Here is a 12446-nt window from a genome sequence, read left to right on the forward strand (position 1 = left end):
GGAAAACCAATGTTCACTAAAAGCTGTTTAACCTATATTCTCAAGAGTGAAAGTGTTTAAGTTACTATCTACTTTTAAAATGCTTCAAATAAAATACAACTAGGAGAATAAATAAAGAATTCAGATTATAAAACTCTCCAGATAATTAATTGTCATAACAATATAGGGACTGCAGTTAAAAAAAGCAATTTTCCATAGTTTACTTGGAAGTAGAGAAAAACAGTACCAAATCTACCTATTAAGTTATAACAGGTACTTGTAAGTGAACAGTATCAAACTGTATAACTTTAAAAAAAATTTTTTTTTTAATTTTAAGTAGGCTCCACATCCAACATGGGGCTTGAACTCATGACCCTAAGATCACAAGTTACATGCTCTACCAACTAGCCAGCCAGACATCCCTCAAACTGTATAGCTTTTAAAAATTAACCTTAGGGGCACCTGGGTGGCTCAGTGGGTTAAAGCCTCTGCCTTCAGCTCAGGTTATGTTCCCAGGGTCCTGGGATCGAGCCCCACATGGGGCTCTCTGCTCAGCAGGGAGCCTGCTTCCTCCTCTCTCTCTCTGCCTGCCTCCCTGCCTACTTGTAATCTCTGTCTGTCAAATAAATAAATAAAATCTTTAAAAAAAATTAACCTTAAAATTGTTAAGAACTGTATGAAAATTGATATTATTTTTCAAGTTCTCCCAAAAGCTCCACAAAATCAGTGATGTACCATTCAGTTTTATCTCTTACTTGTTGTCTGATCACATTTCCTCTAAATGTAATGGAAACATCAGCAGTAAGAAAGGCTTCTATGTCTGTGGCTCCATCTCCAATCATAACTATTTCCTTCGAATGAGATTTTTCCTTCACAAGTTTAAGAACTTTTCTTTTCCCACCAGATTTGGCTGTTGGCTGCCTCATCAAAACCTGCTTATTCACCATCAAAGTAGAAGTTCAGCCTACTGGCAAATATGTTGGTCTATGCGATACTGAACTTTGAAGCAACATGCTCTACGATCCTTGTAAAGCCACTAGATAAGAGGAAAACCTGAACATTTCGCTCTTGCAGGCAACCTACTAGCTCTCTTGTGCCCTGAGTCAGGTGTTGGGGTGTGCGGGGGTGTATACTATGAGCCTCACACCTGCTGCCGGGAGCGCCAGATGGGAGCTAAGAGTTCTGTGAGGGCCCCTATGAAAGGCACTGCCCCACCCACAGCTCACCGTTGTCATTCCACAGAATTTGGCTAGCTTACCAATTCCATCTTCTCTGAGGATTGTGCTAGCCACATCAACACACACTTCATCAGCTGGACAGAAAGGTTTCCTCTTTCCTCACTCTGAAAGGGAGACCATCCCTGGAAGAATTTTCCTTGTTTCTCCAGGGCTGGATTCCTAGGAGATGACACTCTTCTCTTCCTGCTTCTTTCCTGACTAAAAATGTAGTGTCAAGTTCTGACTACAAACTTCTTCATGAGAGATTTTGTGGGTTGGGCAAGAGCAGGAGCCCGGGCTGCTGCTCCTTCCTGGGCTCCTCCCCACCCTCCCCCCACCACCTCTCACCTTCCACCTCCCACCTCCCACCTCCTGGGCTTCTGCAGCTGTAACCCCCAGATTGCAGGGGGCCCATGGCTGGCTCTGAGGTTCAGTCCCAGAATCCCAAGAGAGGTGACCCGTGCAGACCTGCAGAGCTTTTACTGACAATCATATGAAATCTGTTGATAAGTGCAGTGGCTTCTGGTAGCTTTTGCATGTGCAATCCTAGACTCCACTGGCATAGATTCTTATCACTGGGCTGAATTACCCTGATTTGCAAACCCATCTCAGAACCCCTAAAGACCCAAGAATAAAGCATCTGTGTAGCACTCAAAACATCAGTGGGACTCACTAACCTTGTTCTCTGAAAAACGAATTAATCCTGCCTCTTGCAGTTAGACCTAGATGGTTTTACCCCAGAAAAAGAAATCTTAAGGGTAGGGAAGATTTTACATGGCGAGAGGATGCTAATGGAGAGGGTCCAGGATGAATCGTTAAGTAATTAGGAAGAAAAGAAGGCTGATGAGGAAGCTAAGAAATGAACACCCTTCTGCAATAAAAGGGCCAGGGAGTGGACCCAGATTTGCACTAAAGAAAAACAAATCTATTTCTTTCTAGACCTTATTGCTTTTTCTCCATAAAATCACAGTGATGGGCTAAATTACAGTTGCTACCCTAGGACAAGTCATTAGTGTTAAAGATTCTCAGGTTGAGGAATGTCCAGCTAAACAAATCATAGGGTAAGGAGACAGAAGCCCTTTTAGATGAATTAGGGATGACCTGAAAAAGAAACGAGTTTCAAATCAATCTCCTAAACCAGGTCTAGCAAAAATGACATGGATTTCAACTCCTGCCACCACAAATACTAAGTGTTCCCAACAGGTAACGAGAGCCAGAAAAGCTTCCTGCTGACTTCTTGGAAAAGGTTATGAATTAAAACCCTATGGTGATTTTGCCTCACTTTAAAAAAATTTCTAAATAATCTCACATATGTTACCTCTCAACAGCATCATATATCCATCTATACCCACCTAGAAGTGATATTAGAGTGATGGCTGTAATAGACTGACCCCAAAATACAGTGACTTTAAGGGAAAAAACATGTTTTTTTTAATATTACAGAACTGGCAAAGGAGTTTTATTCCACATGATCATTCAACACAGTGGGGAAGCAGAAGGCTCAGAAAAAACATAACTAAAGTCTTAAAAACCAGTTCAGGGAGTAGTACATTTCACTTCCAGACATATTCTATTGCCTCACTTAACTGAAAAGTAGACCGGCACATGTAATCTAACCAGGCGGACATCTCCCCAGCTTCAAGAGGGAATAATTTTCATAGGTAGATAGTTGATTCAGGTTCAGGTTCAGGTTCAGATTTAGTTTTGAGAGGTTCTATTATTTTCTCAACTTTAAAAAAACAAGGCTTGGGCTCATGAAAGATATAAAGCTTTCCTAAAGTTGTACACCTCGTACACGAACAATTTAAAGACTCTAGCCTAGATCTTCCAAGTTTAGGAGGGCTTCAAAAGCCATATAACACCACAGAAGATTTTAGAGGAAGAAGACATACAATGCAATGTTCTTTTAAGAAGATAATTTGTCGCTATTATGAAGGGTAAATTGTAGAAAAAAGATACAAAGACATGCAACTATAGAAGCAATGCAAGCCAAACTCAACAATGGCCGAATCTAAAATGGTGATGATTAAAAGATGAAAGATTATTAGAGCAGAGGTTCAGAGTTTAGGGCCCATGGAAACGCCTCCATATTGTCAAACTCATCAGTCAGTTCACTGCCATTTTACTGAAGCCTCTCCAGGTTCTCCTCCCACTTCTCTGGCCCCTCCTTCTTGGTCTCCTTTGTTGCTCCTCCACTGATACCAATTCCTAAACTTTAGCTGACTCCAGGGTTCCATTCTGAACCTTCTTTTCTGTTCACCTTCCTCTCCCCATTCCCTGCCCACCCCCCAAGGCTCTCTCATCTAGGTCCTCAGCTTTAAACTGCATCTTATCCGTTATCTCTTACAGGGTAAATCTACATAACACACCACCCAAAACACAGTGCCTTTCAGCAGTCAATGTTCATTGAGCTCAACACTCTGCAAACTGGCCTGGTGCTCCCGCCATCTTTGACTGCACTTAAGTACTGTCTGGGTGTCCCCTGGCTATAGATTGATCTCAGAAGACCTCCACTGGGATGACCAGGCCCATCAAGTCTAATATACTTGTCTTTCATCTCCAACTGACTAGGCTAGGGATGTTCCCATGATCATAAAAGAGGGCAAGAATAAAGCCAAGCCAATCACACAAGTGTCTTCAAAGCCTTGGCTTCCATCATGTTTTTTAACATCCCAACGGCCATTAATGAGAGGGCATGGTAAAGGACATTGATATGGGAGAGATGAAGAAGTAGAGTCATTCTGAAGTCCTCTACAGATGTTTATGCAAAGCCACTCCAGTTTATTTCTCTGAGTCCTGGTCTCTTCTGAGCTTGAGACATGTATGTTAAATGGCCTAATGGACAGTAGTTTTGCATTTCTAGGCATTTCAGACAGCATATCTGAAACTGAACTTTTCTTGAGCATCATAGTTCAGTCGGTTAAGTGTCTGCCTTCAGCTCAGGTCATGATCCCCTGCTCAGTGGGGAGCCTGCTTTTCCCTCTGCCTCTGCTGCTCCCCCTCATGTGTTCTCCCTTTCTCTCTTTCAAATAAATAAATAAAATCTTTTTAAAAAATAAAATAAAACAGAACTGAACTTTCTTTTCCAACTGATTCTCAGTAACACCTCCATCTTCTTCCATGTATCTCTTTCTCCTATAAAGACACTAGCTTTTGGACACTAGACCCTCCCCCAATCCAGAACAACCTCATTTTAACTTGATTACATTTGCAGAGACCCTATTTCTAAGTAAGATCATATTCACAAATACTAGGGATTAGGACTTGAATATCTTTTTTGAAGGACACCATTCAATCCATAACTACCAGGTTGTTCTCAACAGAACATACTGAGTGATTAAAAACATGGACTTTAGAGTCCGGACTACCTCGATTGGAACACCAGTTCTGTTCTTATTGGCTGTGTGATCCTAGGCAAGTCACATAAATTCTCTGAACTTCAGTTTTCATATTTGTAAAACAAGGATGGGTATAACATCTATATTAAAGAGAAAATCTGAGGATTAAATGAGTTAATGAGTAGAGTGCCCAGAACATAGTAACACATGTATATTTATTAGATAAAATAAGGTCTTTACTCGTTCATCCTCAGGTCTCAGCTTAAATGTATGTTCTCAAATAGCCATTTCTTGATTTCCCCTCTCTTCAAACATAACTCATAATTTTTTATTCACATGTGTGGGTTCCCAATTCCATGAGGGCAGACTGTGTATATTTTGTTTACCACTGTATTCCTAGCACCAACAAAACATTTTTCATATGATGAATGTTAAATAAATGTTCTTGAATGAATAATTATGGAGGGTTCAAGCTGGCAACTTAATTACTGTGAGTTTGTGGGTGCTTGATTCTCTCTCTCCAACTCCCTCCTCTCCCTTCTCTAAGAAGCTTAGGAAAAGAATGAGTTTCAAATTCATAACATCCAGATTAGGTTTGGTCTCTTTCTCTGTAGCTTCACAGAAGAATAGAGATGTCTTAACCAATGGTTTTCTACAAAATCTATCCCCTAAAAGAGAGAAGACAAAGAAGAGCAACATGGAGCTCTTTGCGGGAGAGCAAAAGGATAAGTGCATCAGTAATGATCACAGTGTATGCAATCACCAGGTGGCAATTCAATTAAAAAACACCAATCTCAACCAGTTATGAATTCATACGCATTAGTAGGAATGTGTTCTGTTTATAATAACCATGGTATAGAAGGGCCTGGGGTTGGAACACAAGCATAGCTTGTGCCAGAGAAACTGCCTGCTCTTCCTCATTGGTAGAGGTCTTGTTCTACCAACAGGTAGGAAGATGAGACCCAGGTTTTGCCATTTTTATCTACAGAAACAAACAAATAAAAAAAAAAAATCCAGATACCTCGCCCTCCAGGTAACAAAGGGAGTCTGAAAACTCACCCAGATCTCATTATTTGATCTCCAGATTGAGGTGCATCCTTTGCATCCTGGATCCTAATGATGAAGTCCCAGAACCTAAGTCAGGTTTGGTGGGGTGAGGAGGTTCGGAGCCGATGACTAAAGAAAGAATTCTTAAGACGTCGTTGGTGCAAAAGGTGATTTATTAGAGCACAGGGACAGGGCCCGTGGGCAGGCGGAGATGCGGCTGCCCCGGGTTGTGAGGAGCGGTTGGTTATATACACAGGAGTTGGGTAGGTGAGGACAAAGGGGTGTTCAGAAGGGCTGTTGGGGCAAAGAATACTATCAGGATATTGAAGGCTTAGTTGCTATCAAGTAAAGACAATTGGAAGTCTGGTGGAATGTTACGTTCCTGCTATCAAGCATCCTTGTTAATGAGATTTAGGTTTAGAAGAAATTTAACTTTATTTACTTTTCCTTCTACCTCCGCCTCCTTCGGTTTTTTATGGAGGGGAGGGTGACATTAGGGCTTGAGGAACTGAGTTCTGTGTCTTTGGAAATTGGGCTATTGATAAGGTAACTTCTTTGTTGTAATCTCAAGGACATTTGCAAACCAAGGGAGACGCCTGTCTTGCAGGATTGTGATCTCAGCAAGTTAACTATTTATCATTTTATGGCAGTCAGGGGTGCCTGAGGAATGCTACACATATGGAGGGGAGCGGATGAAGGGGGGGGGGGTGCAAGGCGCCAGCTCTTGCTTTGTCCTCAGCCAGCCTCCTGCTCCCTCATCATTAAGATACCTTTAACCACATCTGTTGCTAATACAAGTTGAAAGACTAGTAGTTCTGATATTGTGTGGTAGGTATTTTAGATATATTTACTCATTTAATCTTCCTACAGCCCTATTATGTGGGTAGCATTATCCAAGGTGACCTAATAGGCGATAGAGCCAGGATATAATTATGACCTGATTATTACGGGGTTCATAATCACTTCGCCAGAAGGGGCCGACTTGCAATTTGACAACCTTGAGGTTATTAGTAAAACCTAGTCCAGCAGTTTCTTAAATCATGGTCCGCTGAACCCTGCATCGAAATCAATGGTAGTCTTTGTTAAAAACTCAGATTCCGGGGCGCCTGTGTGGCTCAGTGGGTTAAGCCACTGTCTTCGGCTCAGGTCATGATCTCAGGGTCCTAGGATCCAGTCCCACACCCGGCTCTCTGCTCAGCAGGGAGCCTGCTTCCCTCTCTTTCTCTCTGCCTGCCTCTCCATCTACTTGTGATTTCTCTCTGTCAAATAAATAAATAAAATCTTAAAAAGAAAAAAAAAAACTCAGATTCCCTGGCTGTAAGACGGAAGGAATCAAGGCGGGGGCGGGGGGGGGGAGTCAGAAAAAGCACCTCCAAGTGATTCTGTTGCAGGACATTATGGACGCAGATGATTCTTATGCACGAGGACCACACACACTGGCCTCGGGTACTATCGAAAATTGACAACATGCCGCCCTGGCTGACTTGAGCCCAGCTTGCCATCCTCTAACCACTCCCATAGCCGCCTCAGTCGCAGCCGCAGTCGAAAACTGAGCACGCGCAGTGCTTAGCTCTCAGAAGCAGGGCAGGGCTCCCTAAGAGCCCGCCCCCTCGTTACACGCCTGCGCCGGTAGCACGGCTCTTCCTAAGTAACCTAATGCCGGCGTCTCCCCTCACAGCGGTCCAGAGCCCCGCCCCCAAGTCTGGGACCAATCAAATCCCAGGTTGCTGAAGTTCGGGGCCAATGCACAGGGCCGTCTTTTATTCCTCTCTGCAGTTTGAAACTGTCAGGTCGCTGCCAAGGGAGCCAGTTTACCGCTGTTGTTTCGGCTACGACGCGGCGAGAAGGGGAGGCAGGCGTCTGGGTTTGTGGAGAGCCGCGACGGTGGGTAGCGGCGCCCCCGACGGAGGGAGTGGAGTGGGGTTGAAAGTGCCTCGGCTCCGGTTTCCGCTCCCAGGACTCAGTACGAGCCGGTGGCGTCTTCCCCGAGACGTGGGCTCTGTGCTCTTCTGCGGGTCGCAAGGTGTAGACGTTTCCCCCTCCGAGGGGTCCGGGAACAGAGGACAGGAGTGAGGGGTACTTGAAGTTTAGCGGTTCCTATCGCCATAGGTTCCGGTCATTTAAAACGTAAGGGGGAAAGTAACCATGGCTAACGCTTTTTTAAAAAGTGTGATTCAAACCACGGTGGGAAAGAAGGTAATCGAAGAGAACTTCCAGCCCTTCCAGAATTTCACACCTGGTGTCCTCTGCTTCTAGTCCCTTACGTGGGGCGGGGCTGGCGTATCTCCTCTACTGCAGCTAAGATGGGTGAAGAGCGCGGGGACGTCACCCTGCTGCCAGCTTGCACATTAATTCACTCTTCCTGTCTCTTGGGGTTACATTTGAATTCCTGGACCCCTCTTTCCTTAGCAGCCAGGTATTTACCAAGACGTACTTTGATTTCTCTGGCAATCGAGAAGTACCCAGAACTTCTTATCTCGTGGTTTCTAGTATCTTGGGTTAGAAAAGATTGGAAATTTAGTGAACTGATTCACATCTGCCACCCATTAAAGCAAGCTGCATTTTTCTCCTTTCTGAACCTAGAAACAGTAAGAAAATGCTGCGGTTGTAGAGTTTCAAAGAAACTGTCGTACCTTGCTGGCATCAAAGCAGGGCGGATGGAAGGCCTAATGTCCTATTTTCCAAAAATACAGTAGTTGTTTTGTGGCTGCAGTGTCTATTCAGAGACTCTTTTTGAATTCTGACCCAACTTTTCAACTTATTTCTTTATTGAATAATCGGCACCAGCCCACCTCCACTCCTGCTGTCTATAGGGCATGCGAATACATCCTGAAAGAAGTGAATGAATATAGAAATTAACCAGGTTACCGGGGTGGTGGATTTGACGTCCATAAAGCAGCCCTTCCTTGCTGGGCGTGTGTGTGTGCTTATTTTATCCTCCCTAATTGGCTTAACTAAAGACAGCCATGCTGCGACTTAGTTTACTTACCAGGTGTGTACACAGTAATAATGAATAAAGTTAAGTTTTCATGAACGAATCCCAGCCCATGTTTCCTTTCTAATATTGTACTTTTCCCCGTATCTGACTTTTCTACTTGAATTTTCTTATTTCATTTATTTTTCAGGCTGCTGTGATTGAGACCTGTTTCACCTTCCACTGAAATTGTTCAGGTAAATGCAACTTCTTACTGCAGTATTCAGGAGACCCCAGTTTTCATCTTTCTTTGGCATCTGACTAAGCATTCCCTTCCCCAAGTTTTTATGATGCTTTTCTTTCTGATAATTCTACCACTCTGACTTCCTTTTCTGTCTGGCTCTTCTCTTGGAAGAGCTGAATTAGAAACACTAAATGTTAGTGTTTCTAGTTTTTAATCTCCTTCCACTACTGTAGTAGGCCTTCAACTTTGTTAGGGTTATAGACCCCTCTGAACACATATTAGAAGCTAAGGATCCTCAGGACACCTGGGTGGCTCGGTCAGTTAAGCGGCTGCCTTTGGCTCAGGTCATGATCCCAGGGTGCTAGGATCAAGTGCCACATCAGGCTCCTTGCTCAGTGGGAATCCTGCTTCTCTCTCTATTTGCTGCTTCCCATGCTTGTGCTTTCTCTCTCTCTTTCTGACAAATAAATAAAATATTTTTTTTAAAAAAGCTAAGGATCCTCTTACTAGAAAAATACACATGCATTTATTCTAAAAATACTGCATATAATTTGGGTGTATGGACCTCAGAATAAGAACTCTTTCTGACACTCCTTTTTATACGTGATCTTATCCTCTCCCATGTTCAGTATTTCCCATTATGCTGATGATTCCTCAAACTTGATCTCTACCCTGTACCTCCAGGACAGAGCTCCCTTACTGCTTAACTCCAGAAAGCACCATTCACATTGTAGCCCTTATGAATGGCAGTCTCTGGTGTATAGTGTAATGGTTGGGGCCATATCCTGCATATCTAAAGCTACACTTCCTGTCTCAGATGCCTCACACCCAACTCCTCTGATACTGAACCCATTGTCCTCTGTCCAACCTGCTTACCTTCCTACATTTCTTGCCTTGGAGAGTGGCACTATTATCTGTCTGATTACCAAACCAGAAATCTGGAAGCTGCCGACATTACAATACAAGCCTAATCATGTCATCACTTGTTTAAAACATTGCAGTTACCTCTCTAAGGTAAAAAACACATTTTTTTGACCTGACATGATCATGATCTTCCATGTTCTGGCTGCCCCTTTCCTTGCCTGTTCAATGCTTTGCCAAGTCTTGTTCTGCAGTCTTTGCTTCAGCCTTACAAACCACTTATGTTCCTGGCATACACGCCCATGTCTCTGTGTCTGCTTCTGCTGCTCGAATGCCTAGCACATCCTCACAGCTTTAATCTGTTAGATCTCAATACCTGGTTCATCTTTTCCATGAAAACCTACTCTCTTTCCATTCCACTTCTTCACCATCATGATCCTACCCCATGAAAAATAGCTACTCTTTCCTCCCTTCTTTGTACCTCTCTGTTGTTTTGGTGTACTAGCTTTTTTTTTTTTTTCTTTTTTTTTGGTTAATCATTTGTATTTTATGTATGTCTGGCTGTCTCTACAGATTATAATCCATGAGAACAGGACTTTTCATCTTACATTCCTCACCATTGTCTTCCGTATAACTGTGTTCAGATAGTTTGAATAGTCACTACTTGTCCTTTATGTTTTTTTTTTTAAGATTTATTTATTTATTTTAGAGAGAGAACCCAAACGAACAGGGAGAGTAGGGGGGAAAAGAGGGAGAGAGAATCCCAAGGAGACTCCACGCTGAGCGCAGAGCCCAACATGGGTCTCAGTCCCAGGACCTCAAGATCATGACCTGACTCCAAATCAAGATTCAGACACTTAACCAACTGAGCCTCCCAGCTGCCTCACTACTTGTCCTTTAAATAATTTGTTTACCAGAAATTTTATTTTTTTTGGTTAGGGCTTTTAACAATTTTTCTGTGGCATGTAGGAATCTATTGTTCTGTACAGTCTTGCTTTTCTTAAAATATTCCCAAATGTTTTAAGTTTCTCAAGCAAAGCATTTGCACAGTTATCTTACAGGAAAACATACAGCACACAGATTGCCACACATTGCTCAAGAACGTTGATCATTGGACACTGGGTGGCTCAGTTGGTTAACCATCTGCCTTCATCTCAGGTCATGATCCCAGGGTCCCAGGATCGAGCCCTGCATCCAGCTCCCTGCTCTGCAAGGAGTCACGAAGCTCTTGCTTCTCTTTCTGTTCCTCCCACCCCCCGCCGCCCCACCTCATGTACTCTCTCTTGTTAACTCTCCCTCTCAAATACATAATAAAATCTTTAAAAAAAAAGTACAATGATCGCTATCTATTCTCAGCAGACCCCATTGTGGATATGTCTGACAAGCTCCCATTTCTCTTTAACCTTTCATAGATTTGTGTCATCTTCTTGACTATATTAAAAACTCACTGCTGTTGGGAATTGAGTCTTTTACTTTTTTTTTAAAATTATTTGTGGGTGCTCAATATGTTGAGTGATTTTAACATTTCACGGGATTATTATTTACAGGATAGGATGTGTGTATATGTAGAGAACATGTTATTTTAGTTTAAATATCAAGTGATTTTCTATTATGTTGTAGTGTTTGTGTAGAATGTCATCAGATGAGGAGAAAGGCTCACTTCCCGTTTTACAGAATGACTCTGAGCGGGGCAGTTCTGTCTCTTCAGATCTTCAGGTAGGAAGACGTGTCTAAATTTGTCGTGACTTCTCTATTTTAAACAAGGGACAATATGAGGGAAAACTAGGAATACATTTTTCCCTTATTCATGCCATTTACATTTATAATTATGTTTTATATATAGTGTATAACAAATTATAATAATATCAGATGTCAAGAATTCACAGACTTTGGGACACACATACCTTACATTGTTTGAACCTTTCAGAAAATAGTCATGAACTCTTCACTTTTCATGCAAAAGATTCAAACAGCACAATGAGAGAAGCTGGAAATCTCAAGAAACTTTTTTCTGAAGGTTTTCTCAGTATAAGTCTCTGTTCTGAATGCTGCTTTCACTTTAATGCAAATTAGTATAATATCAAACCACCCAGAGTTCTGGGGACTTAGATTCCTTCGTGTTCTACTCGAGGTTCTAATCCCTGTTGCTACAACGTTCAGCACATTCTGCTGCGTGGGACCTGGATGGTGACAGATAAATGGTGTGGTTTTTTAATGAACTCTTTTACATTTATTTCTAAATGTTTATTTATTATTGGAAATGTGGATTCAGATTTCTAGAGTAGATTTTTAAGTGTGAGAGCTGATACATAGCTTGAATTTTATAGTTCTATCAGTTACAAGGGGAAAACTGGATGTTATGTTTATGCTTCAATAGAGTAAGTTGTTTTTGACACTGTAATATGAGAAAAGTTTTAAGAAGATATTTTATGAAACATATGTGTTCCTTTAATTGAAATTACAGATTTAGAAATTGGAAGCTATTGAAAAAATAGCTGTGACTTTTTATTAGGGTAAAAGTAGTCTGGAATTGTTAGGTACATGTTTCATCCTTGCCTTCTGTTTGGATGTACTTCTACCTAGTACTGTCTTTTAAGGTAAGAGTGCTTTCCTGAAGTTTTTATCTCTAACTTTTCCAGACTTCCTTTAGAAAAGAATTGATTAACTCATTTATACTTTTGATATTACGATTTATAATAAATACATTTTGGTCCTCATCCCTATTTTTGGCACACAATGTCAAAAACCTTTGAAATTTCTTAAATAATGAGAGTGATAAATGTGTTACACTACAAGGTGACTTTTGCACCCCCCTGGTTGCTGAGGAGCCAACCACATGTTTAGAG

General features: G+C 41.9%; 1 protein-coding gene and 1 pseudogene across 6 annotated transcripts in view; one reads left to right on the plus strand and one right to left on the minus strand.

The window, feature by feature from the left end:
• Positions 1 to 668: 668 nt before the first annotated feature.
• On the minus strand, positions 669 to 7688 carry LOC309860928 (phosphoserine phosphatase pseudogene; annotated as a pseudogene). The gene is made up of 3 exons: positions 7549 to 7688; positions 1665 to 1813; positions 669 to 1200 (listed from the first exon to the last, which is right to left on the minus strand). The product of its transcript is annotated as a phosphoserine phosphatase pseudogene (transcript).
• The window catches only part of POC5 (POC5 centriolar protein), a 34759-nt gene continuing 29685 nt past the window's right edge, over positions 7373 to 12446 (plus strand). For 4 of the 5 annotated variants that reach the window (XR_014310361.1, XR_014310362.1, XM_082725849.1 and 1 more), the window contains exons 1-3: positions 7373 to 7465; positions 8707 to 8752; positions 11221 to 11316. Coding sequence is in view for 3 of the 5 variants with exons in the window: in XM_082725849.1 (XP_082581975.1) it covers positions 11233 to 11316 (84 nt within the window). In the remaining 2 variants the exon portion in view is untranslated. Of the gene's footprint in view, positions 7466 to 8706; positions 8753 to 11220; positions 11317 to 11727; positions 11802 to 12446 lie in introns of those variants that run through there. The other variant, XM_082725851.1, reaches the window with a different exon arrangement.

The sequence above is a fragment of the Mustela nivalis genome (genome assembly GCF_964662115.1).
Source record: "Mustela nivalis genome assembly, chromosome: 3".
Classification (NCBI taxonomy): domain Eukaryota; kingdom Metazoa; phylum Chordata; class Mammalia; order Carnivora; family Mustelidae; genus Mustela; species Mustela nivalis.